The sequence below is a fragment of the Rhipicephalus microplus genome, chromosome 3 (assembly GCF_043290135.1).
Source record: "Rhipicephalus microplus isolate Deutch F79 chromosome 3, USDA_Rmic, whole genome shotgun sequence".
Taxonomy (NCBI): domain Eukaryota; kingdom Metazoa; phylum Arthropoda; class Arachnida; order Ixodida; family Ixodidae; genus Rhipicephalus; species Rhipicephalus microplus.
In genome coordinates, this window is record NC_134702.1 from 157,230,859 (window position 1) to 157,252,187 (window position 21,329).

Genomic DNA, 21,329 nt, shown 5'->3' on the forward strand with positions numbered 1-21,329 from the left:
CTCCTTTGTAGAACGCACACAAAGTTTTACGTAACGCCAACAGTGGTCCACGCAATCAATATTAGCTTCGACAGAGATACAAACACGAGCAATACAATGTAGCATTTTCAAGGTTATGTGGAGGTTTCGCTTCATGGCTCCACTCAGACCGGGCGAATTCCGGCTGACTAAATCCACCATAACTTGAATTGAAATGAGCATCAGGTCACTTCGTGCAAGGAAGACAAACAGGATTGCGAGTAGGATGGGAACACTCACGGACAAAGTTGTTGTTGGCGGCCTTCTCTGGTGACTGCTGCCTCTCCTGGAGCTCCCTTGTAAGGCACTGGACAAAAGCGAGTGCGGCCACCCGGAAGAACAACTGCTGCACGTTCTCGCCTGCGGGACAAGGATGACACAAATGACTGGCACAGCGAACAATTGTGAAGTCTTGTTTGTTTCACGGTTGTGCGTGCGGGGAATTCAAGATCTACAAAGTGAGCCCACAATGACAAGGCGTAATAGACAAAGCGCTAATTAAAGACTGGAAGGTTAGCTAGGCCACTCGTCATTCTGCACGTGCTGTTCAACTTTAAAAGAATAAACAAAATGAAAATGAAAACTACCGTAGCTCGAAACTTCTTTAACAGTGGATAAAGGCCGTTTCGAGGAAAGGCAACTGCTTTCGAAAACACGAAGATGTGTAGCGTGCGGCGCCTAAATAAGGGAGGGCTTGCAGGTATCGCACCGTGTTGTAACAACGAAGCATTTGCTTTCAATCATGTGTTTTTTATTTAACTCATTTTACCGTCAACGTACAACATGCTATACAGAAGGGAGGGGCTATCATATATGCATATATAATATGCGAAAAATAATTTTTAACTTGACAAGGGTTACACAACATATAACTCTAAAAGCACGTAGTTACAATAATACGCAAATTAAATATGCAGAGTGACTCGGAGTAGTACCAAAAAAGATTTATTGTTTACAAGAATACTAATTATCAGATTAATAATAATAATAATAATAATAATAATAATAATAATAATAATAATAATAATAATAATAATAATAATAATAATAATAATAATAATAATAATAATAATAATAATAATAATAATAATAATAATATTATTATTATTATTATTTGCACTATGTTAATACGAATGTTGTTGAGCGCTCTGGAAATTTTGACCATATAGTGTTATTTGACATGAACTGACGTCGCACAGTACAGAGGCCTCTAACATTTCGCCTCCATCGAAATGTGACTGCCGCAGCTGTGATCGACCAGTGACCTTCAGATCAGCAACCGAGCGTCTTAACCAGTGTTCCAACATGGCGGACGCCTACAGATGGTGAAGCTTGCAAGCATCGCAGTGCGCTGTATTGACAGCCAAACATTTGCATTCCAGATAACGTAAGAGGAGTACAAATTAGTCAGGGAGAAATGGGCATGAGAAATTGAGAATGATCTCAGTTATGAACCACGTGCGACATTCGGTAAAACAAACCGGATGGAGAACTTTGTCTCGTAGCCTTAGGTACTCGACATTTTGCGTAGATGACAAAAAGTTACCGTCTTAACCAGGCACATTGAGTCAACGCCTTAAGAAAGAACCTTTCGGTAATACACTTCCAGACATGCCGCTATGTCTCATTAATAATGCCCCGACTGAACTCACCTGTCTTTGCGGAGACGGACCAGTACTCGGCGTCCAATCTGCGTGCGATCTTGGTTGCGTCTCCTTCCATGCCATCCAAACATCCATCGTTCTGGGATAGAAACAAAAATACCAGGCTGGTAATTCGGATCAAAAAGTGGACACAGGACTACTGCGACACTCGTTTTCATCAAGTCACCAGAATTCACGTAGATTACAAAAGTGGAGTAAGAATGTTACTTCGATGTGAAAAACAACGAACCACAGCACCTGAAATCAAGTGCCCTACCTCGTTGATTTGTAGCTAGAGCGCCGTTCCAGCAGACTCCGTGCCTTAGGGTAGTACACGAGAGATTATTGGTCAGCTGCCAGCTCATAAACACATCCCTGGCTTGGTGACGCCAGAAAGTAGAAAAATAAGAGAGTTCTTGACTCGCCATTATGGATATACTAGCGGCACTGACTGAGGTACTCAAGTTTTGAAAAATTAGCAGGTATACTCCGTAAACTGGCTAGGCGAATTACCATCACTGCAGCAGAGTTCTGGGAGCATCGGACGTGTTATTCGAAGGTCGCATCTCTGCCACCTATCTCTTCGTCCACATACCTTTCTCAACGTTTACATCGCAATTATTATAAAACAAAAACATCCCCTAAACAATCCTCGGATTTCTAAGCGTTAGTTCGAAATCATGTGTTGTAGAGCGAAGAAAAACGAGCCCTTACAATTGCTCGTTCTTCGTATGAAACATTTATTTGGCCAAGAATTACCCGTCTCCTTCACTCGACTGGGTGTTCACTTATACTGTTGTATAAAGCGCTTCACGTTCGAGGTTGTAACTGCTTTCTCACTGGGAAATTGAAAATCGAAGGATTGACGGGTGCGGCTGTAGTTGCAATTACACGCGCACGACGGAATGAATGCCTATCCATCACTTACGTCTCCTCGTTTGTATGAGAAAACAAGCAGTTGCGAGGAACTAGTAGGCATGAAACGCTGATGTTTCAATTACCCTTGTCCTGGTTCCAGACTCGTGAACACATATCCAAATTTCAAAATTCTCGTATAAGGCACGAAAAACACACTAGTTTTCTAGATTGTGCAATTTCAAAAATAGTATTATTTATAAAACATTTATACTGCAAGAATCATCAGACAGTAGGCTTCCATAAAAACTTAAGAACAACACTGTTAATAATCTTCAACCTACCGAACTACTCGGACAACCAACTTTTCTGCCAAGATGCACAATCATTCTCCTTATCTTTTGTCTGCCCCAAAGATCAATAGGTGTACTGGTATAAACGTGACCATGTAGTTAAACCTATGATACACTCTGTGTATCTTTTTCGGCCATGTCATTCGACGTATGTTTGTGCTTTCCAGCTTCTCTACCTTTATGCACACAAAAAATTTGGTGTTGTTTTTTTTAGTTTTTTGTCGGCTCACTTTCAATGTGTCTAGAATTGGTGGATCCAGCTGTTTTCAACGCGCTGATGTTGCTGCTTGCCCCGATCTTCAATCACACGTCCTTGCGTCCTTAGCCTTGCTTTAACTGTGCATTCTTTCAATCAACTGGTGGACAGCGCAGCGGATGACCACAGCGACGCGTGCGAACATAAAGACTAGAAAACTTTGTTTCTTCGGGGGCCATGATGGAGCGGCAATAATGCGATATCGAATAAATCCAAGCCCCCTTTTTGTGCATGTCTGTAAACCTTCCTCTCTTTACTTTAGGTGGGCTGGCAACGTCCACTTAGTGTTTTTATGCTTTTATCATGCATAGGTGAGAGAGAGGGAGAGAACCCTCTATTGAAGAGCAGAGAATTCAGTCGGCGTGTGTGTGTCGCTGACTTGCTACTCTGCGTGGGGAAGGGAATCGGGGACTGAAAGGCAAAAAGAGATAAAATATATTAAAAGGGTAGGAAAAAAGTAAATATACCGACTTTTTTTGTCTCTTGGGTGGGGACGTGCGCTGACAGCATGACTTATTACGAGTTTTCAAGGTGCCCCTACAGTTAGTCTAGCTGACCAATACTGTCTAAATACGTAAATAAAAGTTTCATCGCATGCCTATGTTGCGTAAACTAGGGAAACGGCCCAGGACACAATAAACTGACAAAGTTCTGTGAGTTAACAGATGCATACAGTGTTCATAGAGCACATGCTCATTGGCATACGCTTGGCACTCGACATATATTTTACAGTTTCTACGGAGCCACAGTTATTGCAGTATAGGCTGTTTACTTGACCGAAGCGATACCGTAAATTGTTTCCATAAGCACTGTTCAGTCGGAGACGGTGGTAGAAAGTTTCCAGGTGTCGAGGGATTCGGGATGTGAGTCTAGTTCTTCGATGTGGGCCGATAAAGTGGAGGAAAGCATGAAGATGTGTCGGCAGGTTCCATAGCCTCTTTTTTTTTGAAGCAAGCCTTTTTGACAGTTGGGAAGCATCTGATTTAGTGAAGTAGGCTCGCCTATATATTCGCTTTTGAAGTCCTTTACGGACCGTTCCATGTGCTTTTTCATTGGCCAGTATACCGCAATGAGCCGGTATCCATTGAAATGTGATAGCGTTACCCGCGATATTAGCCAAGTAGTGTAAGTACGCTATATCAAATGAAATCGGGTGATAATTGGTTTTCTTTAAGAGGCTGAACAGTATTTGTAGTGCTCCTGTGCAGTCGGAGATCACCTATTGTTTCGGCGTTTGACGCAAGATGTAAAGGACTGCTTCTTGAATTCCATGAAGTTCTGCTGTCGTTGATGATGTTCTGCGTTGTAGCCGATAAGGTAGACTTTGCCCTGTAGAGAGAACGTAGATGCCATATGACAAAATCTCCAGAGTAGTTGAGGCGTCAGTATAAATATGACATTGCTGGGTGTAATGCTGGGCTAAGAGTAGAAGAGAGTGGTCTGCAGCAGTGCGGTTTGTGCAATACGTCTCTCCACTTCATTGATTCCTGGGACACTCGGTTTAATATCAAGAGGTGAAAGCGTCCCCGGAGGAAATGTTGGAGGCATCAAACTCTTCGGCTGTCTAATAGCAGTACGTTGCTGCATTCGCACAGCTTGGCCGAGTGCTGAACTGCTGTGGGTGAGATGTATGCGGTACACAAAATGCTTCTTCCCATGTATTACGTAGCGGAAATGAGCGCGCAATATTGCCTGAGTGCAGATGACATCTAGCGGGAGACATCCTGCTTTCGCTACAGTTCCCGAGGCTGATGAGCTCTTCGGAAGGCCTAGACAGATTCGTAGGCAATTGTTTTGTGCGGATTCTAAAGTTCTCTCGTTTGTTGGTGATATTCGTTGAAGCACCGGTAGGCTATAATGCAAGGCACCTTCGATATACGCTTTCTCAAGCAAGACCATTGTTTGGCACTTGCATCCCCATTGTGTTCCCGCCATGAATTTGAAGAGTTGTGTTGCTGCAGCTATTCTCGCTTGAAGTTTCTTCACCTGAGCCGACCAGGAAAGACTCCTGTCGATCACTGTTCCAAGAAATTGCTGAGACCGTACATAGGTCAGTGGTTGGGCACTGAGGAGGAGCGGATACTTAGTCAATCTTTTTCTCGCTAATGCGGTGGCTGTGCTTTTTTTTGGAGAAAAGTGCATACGCCGAGACTCCAAATACGTGAAGAGGTTCCGTAAAGCTATTTGAAGGCGTTGTTTGGTAACAAAACGTGAAATTGAAGCACTCCAGATACGGATATTGCGGCGTAAATTGGGATGTGCACTCCTCGTAGCAATATCGTTGTTATATATATCAGGGTGATGTTAAAAAGGAGGGGACTGAGCACTGAACCCTGGGATACGCCCTTCTCTACTGCGTAGAACTGTGTGGGACCAATAGGAGTGCGCATATATATCTTCCGTTCTTTTAAATAGCTCTCAATCTATTTAAATAGTCTTCCTCCAAGTCCAAGAGTGACCATGGCTGCAAGAATGGCATGGTGAAATACGGAGTCAAAAGCTCTATTGATGTCGAGAAAGATAGCTATTCGAATGCGTCAAGCAAAGAGGTCTTTTTTGAGTGAAGAGTTGATGGTGATGACATTATCGATAGCTCGTCTGCCTTGACGGACTACGTTCTTTTCTTAGGGAACGTTCTTTTCTTGGGTCATGGCTTTCTAAAAACCAAGTAATTTGTTTACGAACCATCCGCTTCATAAGCTTGTCAACGCAACTCAGCAGGGCGACGAGTCGGAAAGAGGCATAGCTTGTTGGCTGCTTTGAAGGTTTCGAAATGGGCACTGTTTTAGCGAGTTTACAATTCTGCTGGATCCTCGCCGGACAGCTATGAAAAATGATATTATTCTAGGAGTCGTAAGCGGGAGGTGTGGGATAACTTTGCGATGTCTTCATATCTTATTTCGTCGTGACTGAGTGATGTGTGCCTGTTTGATTCGCTGACGGCAGTTTTCACTTCTTCAATTGTGAAAGGCAAATCCAATGCTGGCACTGCCTCTCGTGAGAAGTCAGACTTGTTCCTTGCGGAAGAGCTCCAGTGTGTTGAAGTTGACGATAACAGTGAGTAGTATCCTTCTGACAGATCTTTGAGGGATTACCGTCCGTGAAGGAAACGTACAGTGAAAGGGTGAAGCTGTTGGAGTAACGTTCGCATGCCTCTAAAGACCCACCATATTTTGCCTACCGGTCGATGGACGAACGTCTAGAATGAAGCAAAAATTGCGCCATCTTTGCAAGCTACGTTTATCCAGGTAACGCCGGATATGACGTTGTGTTCTTCGGCAGGCTCGAAGGCCTTCAAGACACTTTGTGCGCAATACTTTCTTTTCAGCCCACCTGCGAATAGCACACGGTTTTTTGAACTCCTCATCGTTTGACGCAAAATTATCATTCTTAGCTGAAAGACGTGTGCATGCTCTTAGGCAATGAGACAATGTAGTGAGTAATTGTTCGTCCTTGGTGGCAGCAGTAATTCCTTTGCTAGCGGCGTCTTTGTATGCATCCCCATCAGTAGATCTTGTAATTAATTTTTTTGATGACATCTTCGCACTAACAGCTGATATCATGATTGAGTAGTGATCACTCTTCCGTGTTTACAATTTGTTGCACCTGTAAAAGTTACGGGCAGCTGAGCTTGTTGCGAAGGTGAAGTAGATGCTACTGGTAGTCGAAAAGCCTCGTAGATATGTGATACTGCCGTCATTCAGAGGTTCAATGGAGTGTTTTTAGAGTAATTCTACGAGCTTGGCTCCTCGCGCTCAAGTGTGTGAGCTGCCCCAAATTTCACTGTGAGCATTGAAGTCTCCACAAATTATGTGTGTTGAAGGTGTTATTGAAATCAGATTTACAAGGCTTGAAGCATCCAAAGGCTTGCCTGGCTCCAAGTATACTCCAATGAGTGTTTGTTTTTGTTTACCGATTGCTGTGATGGCGCACGCATATTCATTGCCGTTGTGGGATGGGATGTCGATCTCGGAGGCCAGAATATCTCGGGAAATATCTAAGAATTATCCGCTGATATGGTGAAGTCGTTTTGAAGAATGAAAATAATACCCGTCAATTCTAAAATGTGGTTGAACTTGTGATTCAGAGATGACAAAGAAAGAAAACTGGTATGCCCGCACCAGCTGTCGGAAATCAGAAAGCTTTGAGCGAAGCCCACGAGCGTTCTACACGTTCCACAGGAATATGGTGCATGTGCTAAATATTTTATGAGTTGTAAGTTCAGGGGGCGTCATCGTGGGGGAAGCCATGACTACTACTGTGAAGAAATTCGTCCCTGTGGTGCGTAGGTCGTCGACACCAGGGGCTCCATTGCAAGTATAGCTTATACCTCTGGAAGACTATGTTTCAAGTCTGGAAGAATTCTTGACGAGATATTTGCGCGGACAAGTGGTTTGATAGCTGCAAACAGCATAAGAATCAGTATGCGTGTCAAATCTTGATGGGTGTTTCCATGTTGCTGTCTCTCGCAGATTTTCTTGTCGTGTTGCGGTGACAGAGATAGGTCACGGTAGTGCTGGCTTGGTGAGTCGTTTGAGGTACGTTGCGATAATCTTGATGAAGACGACAAGCCCATTGATTTCCCGCGTTTCTTTTTAGTAACTTCTGCGTACGTGTTACCAGATGTCTTTTGATTTTGCGGTGGTGGTTCCTGAGAGACGTCTTTCATACTCGTTAATACCATATCAGGGTTTGGCGGTGGTTCGTTCCGCCTTGGTGGTTTTCATTGTGCTTGCCCCAACGTGCGTGTGAGTGTAGCAGCCTTCTTTTTAATGCATCCTTCATATGAAGCAGAGTGTGGGCCACCGCAGTTTGTACATTTAAGCATTTATGTTGTGCTCTTGAGGCGCAATCCTTGTGCGAGTGAGGCCCAGCACGCCGGGCTTCTGCAGTGTCTAGATATCTGACGATGTCCTTGGGACTTTTAACACTGCGTAGTAGCCCCAACGTATTTAGCAAGCAGGTAACTACAGAAGCCAAGCGTAACTCTTTTAAGTAGCGGTGATCATTGCTATATTACAAAATATATCGACGACGTACCTCTTTCACTTTTCCTCCCTCTTCGGGTGTGAAGGGTGTGAGCCTCCTCACTGAAACGACATCTTGATTTTGTAGATTGTCTTGTAGTTCTTCATTTGGATAGCTGCGAGGTACATCTTGTATTTTTTCATAGTGCGCCGTGTATGAGTACGGAACTCGGGCTTCTACAGCTACGCCAGCCAGTTCAGCCACAGTGAGCAAACGGTTTGCAGCGGGCAGTGTTGACAGTGTAACCACCAAGCTTCCCTCCTTGTTGAGCGATAGTTGAGAACTTTCTCTTGGGCCGACGTTACAGCCACTGGTGCCACAATGTTTGTGTTGACTTTCCATGAGCTTCCACCTTCCACTGTAGGTCGGAAGACGACAGGAACGCCAGTGCCTCTTTTTTTCTTGTAGGACGCAACCGTGAAGGGCCTTTGGTCCATATCGTCTCTATATTCCTTCGAAGTGTCGGGGCTGTCCTGCTCATCATGCCATTGATTGTTTACGGGGACAGAGGCTGCAAGAGTAGTACTTGCCACCGCTACCATAGATGCGGCATTGAGTGCATCGGGCGGTGATGTTCCGTGTCGTGGTGGGTACGGTGCAGCGTGCCAAGAAGTCTGCGTCACGTGTTTCTCCAGATAGACGGGAGCCTCCAGGTCGTTATGGGTGGATTGCGAAGCCCAGGAGAGTGATAGGGACTGTCAGACTGAGAAGACTATAAAAAAATAGAAACTGGCCTGGCACAGCTGATGCATTAGAACTTCGTCTTCTTTCTGCATGGGTGTATTATTTCAGTAGTTATACCAATCTGTGCTTGTCACACAGCTTGTATGCTGTATTGCGTATACGTTCAACTAAATCATGACCCTACAAATTCTAAGAAAGAAATACTAGGTGTCATCTGTGAAATGACAGAAAAAACTTAGGGGGATAGCTCAGATTCGCTCTCAAGTGTAAAGCACAATATCTGAACTGGACAGTGTGCGTATCGCCTTCCCAATCGTTAGCTTAGCTTCACTTCTTCGAGGACACGTACAGCGAGCCACAAAGAAAGCTCAAGTCCTTAGACCAACCGGCTTTAGTATGTATACATGTGGCGTGACGAAACACGCCCTTACAGCATGACAAGGCCATTTAAAAGCGCACGCATTGGCTCATTGCGCCATTTCAGGGGTACTAGTGAAGCCGCTGAAGAACCTCTAAGATAGGTGAGCCACAAACGGAAACTTGTGTGCATAAAAAACTCACCGTTGGTGTCCCAGAGGATGTTTGCGTTGAAGCCGAGTGGCTAAACCCATGGTGCCACATAATACACATCTATATCGCTGATTCCACTCACGCTGAGGCTTTATTTAGATGCGAAGCGTCTTATGGTCGAGCTCAATCCGGTGTTGGACATGACCACCCTTACTGCTCATGCGCGTTCCTTCTCCACTCATACGCACTCACGCCCCTCTCACCTTGCAACACCAAAGAAGGCAGCGTGTGCTGGCCTTCTCTTTCGCTCCCGCTCTCTCTCCTTTAGGCATCCCTCCCCGCGACACTTACATCCCATTGCGCATGCCCCCCACCTCGTTTCCTATGCTCCCCTCTCTCACCTCGCAACGCCGATGGAGGTTGCGTTTTCTACGAATCTCTGGGTTGCGAAAACCGACGGCTCGCGCTGCACAACCGTTCACTGGCCACCCTGCACATATAGACACTGGATCTGCACCTCCAAGGTAGTTCCGGTTGGACATTTCTCTTGTGAGTTGTTGAAGATGAAGGAGTTACAGTGTGCGCATTAACTAAAAGGAAGCTGTGGCGTCAGGTGTTCGAAATTCTAGTGTTTTAGATACCGTAATTTCGTCTTGCAGAAAAGGCATATTAATGGTAGGAGACTTCAATTCTCATCACACTTCGTGGGGATTCAGAACAGATATGAGTGGAAGACACTTGTGGAATATTGTTGCTAAAAGTAACTTAACATACATTAACCAGCGAACCCCCAAGTTTGTATGTAATCAGTCTCATTGTGCGATTAATCTGACTTTTTGTAGTTCTAGCCTTTCTATTTCTACATGGTCTACTTTAAACTCAGGTGCAAATGGCGATCGTTCTCCTATATTGTTTGAGCTTGTATGTACCATGGCTTCAATAATCAGGCAGCCCACTTCTCACATCAATTTTAATCAATTTGAACAGACAATACGTGTGGCTTTGTCAAAACGAACCGAGGTAAATAAACAGCGAAATGCTATCAAGATTAAGGATGTTATAAAACAATCTTTAAATAAAGCTAAATTCACTGTTCAGGTCTCTAAACAACGCCCTTTGAATTATTGGGGGAACTTTAATTGTTCACGTCATAACAGGCTAAGAAAAGCAACGTGGCGAAAACTGCTCTATAATCAGTGCCCTAAAAACTGGAGCGATTACAAATACGTGGCTGCAATTTTTAAGCGAACAGTTGCCGCTGCGAAGGATAACTATGATAGCCAACGCTACGAGTTCCTTTCAAAGCCTGGCCACAAGAAATCACTTTTCAACTTCCTTAAAGCCCAAAAAGTAATCCCACCATCAACAAACCTTGAATTGATAGTTTCAACGCCACGTCATTTGCCTACTTTTCTGGAAAATATTACTCAAGGGCTGAAAAGCCGCTTCACGGCTGCTAATCGCCGTGCCCTGTTAACAGCGATGACTTTGAAGAGGTTACAGCGTCGGAAAGAGCACAAGTAGTGAAAATATTATCCAATTCTGCTCCAGGTACCGATAGAATAACTGCATCGGTAATAAAAATAATTCATAAAGTATCACCTCAAGATTTACTTGCAGTAATTAAACACTACATTAGACATCCGTGGATTCCGCCTGAGTGGAGAATTGTGAAAATAATTCCTTTAATAAAGAAACATGGATCTGGGTTTACTTTGGATAACATTAGGCCTATTTCACTCACATCTAATCTGGTAAAACTAATCAAAAGACTTCTACACATTAGCATAGACAACTGGTTGGACGAAAATGCAATTTTAAGCCCATGTCAAATTGAATTCAGGCGTGGCTGCTCCATTTGGTGTGCCCATGTTAATCTGGAAAGCAGGATACAACTAGCTCGTTCTAGGAAACAGGTTTCCGCCTTAGTCACTTTAGATTTTGCAAAAGCCTATGACAGTGTGGAACACATTAAACTAATAAATTCGCTAACTCACATCGTGTTACCAAATTACTTCGTGGCATGGGTTTACTTCTTTCTAAAAGATACAGAATTCCATTGCTCTCAATCTGGCATGTCGTCTTCCAAGTATAAACAGACTAAAGGTCTCCCCCAAGGTTCGGTACTTTCACAATTATTACTTATTATTTTATTGTGCACAATTCCAGTACAAGATGATGTACAGGTGTATGTATACGCTGACGACATCGCATTTTCGCTACAGCTACAGATATACATACATAAGATGCTACAGTTTTATATGAACGCTCTGGACACATGGTTAGACGACATTAATCTATCTATAAACATCAGAAAAAGTGCAGTTGTAGTTTTCCCTATAAGTGTTCCAGTGCAGATTTTCGTACTTTACAGACAGGACTTTATCACGCAGGTGAAATTGATTAAATAATTGGCAGTGATTTAAACTGAAAACCTGAATTGGAGTCCGCATATAGAAAATATGGCAGCTAAAGGAGCACAGGCGCTTGGGAGGCTTCGTAGACTCAGCAATAAACGTTGTAGTTTACGTTGTGATGTGCTAATAAGGATCTATTGTATATATATTCACTTAATATTCGAGTTGGGCTGTGCTTTGTTTTCTGGAGCACCCGCCCACAAAATTAGACCACTGGTACTAATAGAACGCGAAGCGTTACGTTTATGTTTTGGGCTTCCTAAATTTGTCGCAATTAATGTTTTATATAAAGAAGCGCGCCTGCCTTCTCTTCGTGCTAGGTTCCGAATACTAGTATTTCGTACCTTCCTAAAAATATACGCATCCCCACATAAGAGGTCACAATATGTTTTCATTAATGAGCCGACGTCCTTTTCTAACCAACAGTGGTCTAGATTAAAGTGTCCACAAGTCATCGTCGTACAGAAGCTCTTGGAAACATTACATGTTGACCTTCGTGAAGTACGTGTACTAAGAACACCTATTCAAACAATAAAATTAGAATTGGACAATATTTTTCCTAATAATTGCAAAAACCTTCCCAGTAGATATCTAAATGCCATAAAAGACCACCTGGCAAGATTAGACACAAAGATTGTAATAGCAGCTGATGCTTCAGTTCGCGAAAAAAAGACAGGAATCGGAATTGCATGTTCCGTGTTGCATTGGTGTTTTTGGATTCGTTTACCTGATTTCCCACCTATTTATCAAGCGGAATTACTGGCAATTCTCTTAGCGTTACGAAAATTACCTCAATCAGTAACAGATGCTATTATTCTTTCAGACTGCTTATCTGTGTGTAGTTCATTAACTGCGCTTCAAATGTCCAATGCTTTAAAAGTATTTTACGACCTTGCCCCAAGACATTTACGAATCATTCTCTTCGTGTGGATACCAGGGCATAAACGTTTAACCCTCAATGAATATGCAGATGCAGATGCAGTGGCCTCACATAATTATTCCATAATATCTATATTGCCGAAGCTAGCATTTATCGCCATGGCACGCTTTGGAAAATTTGTCATGTCAGATCAATTTGAAAAATCTCGCTTGGCAACATCGGATTTTTCCCATCTTAGGTACCCTTGGAAAAATCGATGGTGCTCCTCCAGAATGGTAGAGATATCAATTGAGACTAAGATGCCGAGTCCCCTCCCCCCCCTGAACATTTATCTACACAGGTGTGGTCTGGCACAGTCTCCTTTATGCCTCCACTGCAACGAGAGGGAATCGCTTCACCATTTCCTCTTAACATGCAGGTTATACACAAACCAAAAGAAGAGACTGTTAGAAGAACCTCTCCGTAGGTTGGCTCTAAATTTATCCCTTCCGGTGGTCCTCTCCTTTGGAGCAATTGAAAAAAGATTTAGCTACAGGAATGTTTGCGAGGCCGTATGCGATGTTCTAGAGGCAACTAAACAATTAGAATGTTAAGCTGAGGCATAAATTCACTTTATTTCAAATCATATTAGCCTGTTCGTTCTTTGTGTTACCTCTAGATTATTTCTAATCTATCGTTTACCAATGGGTTCTTTGTTTAAACATCGTGATCCAAATAATCCGGCTGGTAAAACAACTTCATCTCACAAATGATGCACCGTCCGTTTCATGGCCGATCCCCCGTGGTGGGTTGCGCCAGGATTCTGAGGAACAACCAACCAACCAACTGTGGGGGCCTGTCTCATTGCCCATTAGCAGTGATTGGCTCCTTCCAGTGAGAAACACCAGTACATCACTGCGTGTTTTGCGCCTCCCCTGGTTTCTCTCCTATGCAATGCCGCATAGAGCGCCAGTGTCAACGTCGACGCCAGTGTAAGCGTTAGCGCCCACTGCTTGGCATCTATACATGGTTCTCTTCATCGGGAGATGAGAGAATTTTTTTTTCTTATTTGCACCTTCCTATATTTGCACCTTCCTATATTCTTAGTTGCACCTTCCTATATTTTTTTCTTATTTGCACCTTCCTATAAATGACATCGCAAATCACTTCACGTCACTTATCTTGGTCATTGTACTTAAGGGCACTGGGTTTACCTCTGCTGCGGGTGGTAATTGAGGTTATTCCATCAGAGGTGGCCTCCAATTTTCAGGGCAAGCACCGCGTATCCCCCCCACCAATACTCCGAGTTGTTAAACATACCACAAGGTCCTTCTTGGTGCCCACGAGAAATCTTAGCGGCTCGTGTCCCTGTCCGGTGCTTTCCAGGGTCTCTTGAAGCCACTGCGGTGTGTTGTACAAACTGGCTGCCAGAGACAAGTCAAATACCAGGATCACGACTGCAACAAGCATAACAGATGCACAGGCATTATTAAGAGATGTCGAAATCGTATTGTGCACACTGCGTGTTCTAAGCCTGCCCAAACAGATCTCCTAAAAAGAAAGGAGGAAAGAAAGACCAGTATCACAACGTGATAGCTTGGACATATAAACTGAGTGTGCTCTGTCACTAAGTCTTCCTTGTGATATTTCGCGCTGTTTGGTATGGTGAAAGAGCAGTGAAATCTAATTTGGTCTCATCAAAGAAATGTAAAAATTTCAAACTACACATATATTAGTTAAACGCATATAACAGTTAAGCGTGTATGAGAACGTCGAAATATTAGTGCAATTGAAGTTTGTTTGAACAATGAATGTATTATTAAAAACAGCGAAATACTTGTAAACTAAGTTGTAAAAGTGACAAGGAAGCGGAATGTTGCTTCGCATTTGTTCCACAAAGAAGAGACTCTGTGCCTACAAGACCCCAAATGTTGTTACTAAAATATACTCAACAATTCTGCGCCTCTAGTAATTGAAAACTCACCCTGAGCGCCTCGGTAGTATGCTGAAGTGATGCTCCTAAACCTCTCCTGGCCAGCCGTGTCCCAGCTTCATGCAATAAAACAGCGATGAAAATCAGAGATACATAGAAGGTGAGAGAAGTGACGGATATAAGTTCTACTTTTTGGTTTGTACATTACGGAGCTTAAATGTAGGTAACTGGCAGCATGGCAATGTGACCGATTCTACCAGCAATAAGCAATTAAATGGGGAATGAGAAACTGTGGTGAGAGAAAGCCGCTAGTAGACACCTGGAAGCCTATATACCCATGTCAGCTCATGCCTGCTTATGCAGGCAGGATTATTATTAATGAACTAGTAAGTACCAAGCAAGTTTGTTTGCAGTAGTTACCCAACGAGTGTTTTAAAAAGGCTCTGAAAGGCGCTCTCTCAGCTTTCGCTGTGACTGCGCTGCACCTACCGCGCAAGCCTGGCGTTGCAGCTGCAGCACAGTCACGGCGAAAGCTAGAAGAGCGGCCTTTCAGAGCCTTTTCAAACACTCATTGGGTAACTACTGCAAGCACACTTGCTTGATACCCACTAGGTCATTTTTAACAAAGTTATTTGGGTATTAGGCCAGCATTCGCTGAGCTATTTTCGTCATTCTTCTGAGAAGCGTGGTTGACGCAAAACACTTGCAAGCAATTTTGTGCCAATTGTTCATGCAGTGGCTGACGACGACGAGGAATTATGGCTGAAGTGGGTTTGTGCTACAGTTAATAGGGGAAGAATAACAAGCTTTTGTGATTTGTTGGAGCATTGGACGGCCCACTCGTTACGTTATTCGCATTGTGCGACGACTGGTTTTTCCTTCACTGCTTTAAAACGCTTCGTAAGTCATAATCACGCGAGTGCATTCCTGACAACGGGCCTGGCTAAGGCAAATTTGACAAGTCACAAGCACTGGTGTAGCTCAGTGGTAGAATACTGGGCTGGCACCCAGCGCACTCGGATTTAAGCACCACTGTGTCATTAGTGCTAGCTTTTTTTTTCCATTTCGCGTGATGTGGTTACGAACACAGACTGCGGCGGCGGCGGTGGACAACTGCGCATGACCCGAGTTGTGATCTCATGACAGCTTTCACTGTCAAAAACGGCGTGTGTCAGCAATAGCGCTCCTAGCATTTTTCAGCTGGCGTAAACATGTAGCGATGACCACACCAGCTTCTTGGTTCCAAAGCTTGTCCTATGAGCTGAATGGTTCCCCGAAATCATCTCGCGATTTCTCCCCCGTGAAGCAGAAAACGTTTCTGGAACTTGCTTTCTTCGTTAATCAACCTCACTTTTGTGTGCGTCCTTACAAACAAATGAGTTTATTTAAGAATAAAAGAACAACATTTTTAAAGCCTTTCTCATCAGAAACGGCGCAACGCTTGAACGAAGGCAATGACGACTATTAGGTTTGCTATAAGCTATTTAGGAAAAACACTTACTTGATTCAAAGAACCCCAGGTGGTCAAAATTTCCGGAGCCCTCCACTACGGCGTCTCTCATAATCATATCGTGGTTTTGGGACGTTAAACCCCACAAATCAATCAAATCAATCAATCAAATTAAAAACCCTGAGTTGTCGTATAATCGGCATTTTACGTCTGAGCATAGTCGATTCCTTCAAGAAAACCTTAAAGAACGTCGATGGCTTTATGCGTTTCGCAACAGGTCATTCACGACAATCCTCTCTCAAATATTTATAACCTTCTAAACATGTTAATTTTCTTTAAGACATGCATACCAAAATGTGCTTCCTTAAAACGATGCATTTTTGGCTCTTTTCTACTCCATTATGTTTCAAGATTTCGGCAGTAAGCATGAAAGACAAGAACAACAGCAGGCAGGCATCAAGCGCTGCGTTCATTTAAACGTAATTGCGAAAACAAAAATATTTATGTGAGGCGACATAGGGCTGGTATAATATACTTAGGCACATGACATGATTGAACGTAACACAGAACTTAAAAAAAGAGTATGCTGACCATAGGCGTCTTCAATCGACAAAAATTCAGGTTCACAGAATAACTGGAGTCACATGATGGCCGCAGCTGCCAAGATCCTTTCAGGAAAGACCGTTTTTTGCAGTGAGGAAAGATCAAAGCCTACTCACTCAGTAACACCGGTCCTGCTTCATCTGCGACTATGCGAGAGTGGCCAACTTTGGGCTTGAGCATTACGATCAATTTCTGGTGTGCTGAAATGCCGCAATGCCAACCCATCAAAGGTCTCACCGTGTTGGGTGGCTGCGGAAATGTCGCCCACGAGACCGTTCCACCACCCACCAAGCTGCCTCACCACCTTCCCGTTTTGATAGGCCACCCACCACTATAAGATTCAATCTTTTGACGTGCATGCCTCAAAAACCAATGAATACACGGTTAAGTGGTGCTGCGCGCGCACGTCAGGAATGAAATCGGTATGTCTCGACAACAGAAGCGCTTATTAAAGTATAGTTAGGTTAGGCTGTCAAGACATGAGCGACCCTATTTCATTTCATTTCATTTTATTACCTTAAAGGTCCCCAGAGGGACAATACATAAGGGGTGGGGTTACAAAAAAAACGTACAAAAAGCCATGAATTTATTTATTTATTTATTTTATTTATTATACCTCAAAAACCCCAGGGAGGGGTGTTACATGAGGGGTGGGCAATACAGGGTTTTTTCCATGTGCGCTTTGAAAAGAATGGGGCTGGAGTGGCGCACGACGTGGGACGGAAGGTCATTCCAATCCTTCGCTGTCTGAACGAAGAATGACCGAAGGTGAGCAGTTGTACGGGCATGCGCAGGGTAAACTGAGTTGTTGTGGTTAGTGCGGGAAGATATGCGATGCGCGGGCATGATAACAGATGCGTCGGACAGTGAGTGAAAAAATTTATGAAAAAGAGCTAATCTAGCGACTTTGCGTCGCAGTTCAAGGCTGGGAAGATGGGCTTTAATCTTTAAGTTAGTAACGCTTGTGTGGCGCGAGTAATCGGAATATATAAACCTAGATGGTCTATTTTGGACAGATTCTAATGTTTTGGATAGATTAGGTTGGTGGGGATCCCAGACGGCGCAAGCGTATTCAAGCTTCGGACGGACTAGTGTTTGATATGCTAAAAGTTTAACAGAAGGGGGAGCAAGTCGTAAATTTCTTCTTAGGTAACCAAGGACTTTGTTTGCTTCGTTAGAAATGTTTGTTATGTGGGAGGACCAAGTAAGATCTGGCGTAATGTTTATACCTAAATATTTGTAGGAATTCACCAGGGATATTTCACAACCAGAAAAAAAGTATGAAGTAGCCGGGTGAGATTTCCTGCGATGAAAAGCTTGAAAAATGGCTTGTGACGCTATTCTTAAATGTTGATGGACAGGTGATTGTTGCAATATGGTGAGGGGAGGTCATTTCAGTCTTTTGCTGCACGAAGAAAAAATGAGGCAGCAAAAGTAACGGTGCGGGAACGTTGACGGGCAACTTGAAAGACATGGCCATGGGAAAAGATCTCTGTGAACTGGGAAACGTTTATAAGTATTTCGCTGGCATTCATACTCATGGCATCGCCATACAATGTTCATAAAGTCAAATAAGCCATCAAGTCATTAGGTGTAATCAAGACGATAAAGAGTTGGACCCTTTATGGCACCATAAAAATCAAGTGCAGTTTGTATGAAGTCAGACAAGCTTGGGTCACAGCCGACCTTGTGGGCGCGTTTAACCTTTTCTTGTTAACCATTCATACGTAATGCTTGGATGGTCATTGAGTGCGGGCCTCCTTATTATAATGATACTTTTTCAATCTATGACACTCGACAAACCTCGACCATAACAGTTGTGCAGTAAAACGCAAGGTCCGCGTGGAACACGCAGCACAGTCCCAGCAAAAGCTGGAGGTGCAACATTTCTGGAGCCTGTGGTGATCCTCTTGGGGTGACCACTGCAAGTACAGTTGTAACGTGCCGGCTCCATCATAAATCATTATAATTTCGTGAAGTATAGAGGTTAGCAGGCACTAAGTCATTATTTAAACATTCTGCGGAGATGATAGACTATGTGTCTGTAAAGAATTGTATGCTCTTTGTTCAAGGTGACCCTGACGACAATGTAGACCTATAGCTGATAGCTTTGTAGTGGGGCGAAATCTTGCAATCACCCACTCGTTATTCGATTCACAACCCATGATGCTTGGATGTCACGGTAATGCCTAACTACGCTATATAACATCTGTTAAGTTGACGTCTGTATAGGTTCCTCTGGGAAGGAGCTTGGAGCACCAGTGGGGCTTTGTGAGAGAATACTCGACTGCAACGCAGAGGGCGTGGGCTCAAATCCCATACGATGTTTGAAACTTTTCTCACTGTGCATGATAGTGACTGCGCACACCTGAGCCACCAAAATCAGCCGATCTTATAATATTATAACACCTATCACCGTAAAACAACATCCGTAGGTTGAGTCCACTATAGAGGGATCAAAATCTTCGAGTAATTTGGTGCACGATGTCTCATTATAGTATACACATGCAGATAATATAGTATACAAATGCAGGTAGTAGGTAATGCACTGTAAATTTGTCAACGACAGCTTTCTTTACAAAGCATCTACTTTAAAGTCTTACACATTAACTTCACTATCCGGTCACAGCTTTGTACAATAGTCATTATAGCGAAAGTGAGGGCACACAAAGGCCACCAATCGTAAGCGGTACATGAAGGATGTGACGCGATATCATCTCAGTTGAATGCGTTGGCGTCTATGTCTGAAAGGTGAACGCCCGTCTTAACGACATCCAATTCATTCACATTCAGACTTCCATTACACACTAACTGATTAGCATAATTACATGAAGCCTTCCTGCGTGCGTGATTCCACAGCTTGCCTACATGACAATAACGCTGCCGCATGACCGCGCCACAGTAGGTGACCCCATTAACCAGAGACAGCGTCTAAAGAAATGACTCATACTTGCTCAGCTGAGACGCCATCGCCCCCTCCCCCGCTTTTCTTTAGCAGCTTCTTTTTTTTTCCTTTTGCGCGCGAGAGAAAGACAGAGAAAGCAGAATTCAAACTGCCCTTCAACCTTATTCGTTTATATAATCAGATGAGTGCAGTTTTTCTCCCACACTCTATTCGCAGTTGGCGTGCGTCATGCATGCAGAGAGTGAGAGCAGCAGCGCGAGACGAGAGGCGACGCGGATAGGAATGTCCGGCTTCCGGCAAACGCGGAGTTCCGAGTCCGGCTGTTTGCGTACCACATGCAGGGCGGGCACCAGACGCGACACAAAACGGTGGCGTCTGCCCCACCGTGGTGATCTAGTGGCTAAGGTACTCGGCTGCTGACTCACAGGTCGCGGGATCAAATCCCGGCTGCAGCGGCTGCATTTCCGATGGAGGCGGAAATGTTGTAGGCCCATGTGCTCAGATTTGGGCGCACGTTAAAGAATCCCAGGTGGTCGAAATTTCCAGAACCTTCCACTACGGCGTCTCTCATAATCATATGGCGGTTTTGGGACGTTAAACCCCACATATCAATCAATCAAATGAAACAGTGGCATCTCGTCACGAGCTCGTATCACCTCCAGAACTACCCCACTTGCGCTCTGGCACGTAGAATATACAGTGGCTACTCCGCCGCCTCCTTGCCTCCCACATGCAAGGCCTTGTACTTGCCGCTGATGCTTACGCAGGGGGGGCGGGGGGGGCGCTAATATACACCAGAGCGTTAAATTCGTTTATTTATATTGTAATAGCAATTATAAAAACACTCTCTACTGGATTTTGCCACCAGCGTCTTCGTCGCCATCACTCACTGTATATATATATATATATATGTGTGTGTGTGTGTGTGTAAGAAAAAAAATACAGAAAAAGGCTTCGGCTCGTGGAATCGAACTTGAGTCCTCTCCATCGTGAGTACGAGGCGCTAGTCACAAAGCCACCGAGGAGCTTTTTTTTTCGTTATTGATGAGCCACCGAGGAGCACGTCCTTCAGAATTCAAACGGCAAGCTATTTATATCTACTACTTACCGCTGCTCACGGGCATTTCTTGGGGAAATATTGTGTTTTCAGCATTATACCAGCAAGATGCCGCAATGAGCACGCGCCACCACATTGTGTGGCGGCGCCCACACTAATCTCTGATGCGTACTTCGCCACGCTTAGAGAAGGGGAGTGAAGCTCCCTCGCGGTGGGGAGGAGGGGAGCATTGTACGTCTTAGCTGGCCTTGGGCATTACCTGGAGCAATTCTGTTGCAGTTACTGGTCGCACAAAGATCACTGCAGCCATTGCAGTCTCCGTTTGCGAAAAGCGCGTGCTTTTCAGACACAGCGAAGTAACAATTGAGACGCTTATTCGCGGGCACCTGTACTTGCGAGTACGTTTCGTACGTCATTTCTGTGTGAGAAACACGGGGAACGTTTTAATCTGCTTTCTCTTCTGTTCGTGACCTCCAATTTTGTTGCTAACGCGTTTATTGTTTCGTCTTTGCGGCAAAGCTGTGGCTTTTTCAAAGGTTGCGCGAACCCTCCTCATTGCCGTTTCCTCTACGCGCGTCACTATCGACCGTCATTGTTGTGCGAGACACGCGAGGCGCACGTGGCACACATGTGGTGCGTCTAAGCACACCTTTGAAACGCGTGCATTAACAAAGCTGTTTGTACGCGAGACGTGTTGTAAAACTAGCTTGGTCGGTACCCTATTCGCGCTTTGTGGACAATAAATCGCACTCGGGGTT

The 21,329-nt window shown here is 44.1% G+C and overlaps 1 protein-coding gene across 1 annotated transcript in view; it reads right to left on the bottom strand.

Annotated features, from left to right (window-relative positions):
• LOC119178761 (ras-related protein Rab-34) overlaps positions 1-21,329 on the bottom strand; it is a 65,231-nt gene that overhangs the window by 2,716 nt on the left and 41,186 nt on the right. Inside the window, exons 5-8 of the mRNA XM_075890375.1 lie at positions 14,608-14,672; positions 13,944-14,080; positions 1,671-1,761; positions 259-378 (exon numbers count right to left, since the gene is read on the bottom strand). Coding sequence (XP_075746490.1) covers positions 259-378; positions 1,671-1,761; positions 13,944-14,080; positions 14,608-14,672 — 413 coding nt within the window. The remainder of the gene's footprint in view (positions 1-258; positions 379-1,670; positions 1,762-13,943; positions 14,081-14,607; positions 14,673-21,329) is intronic.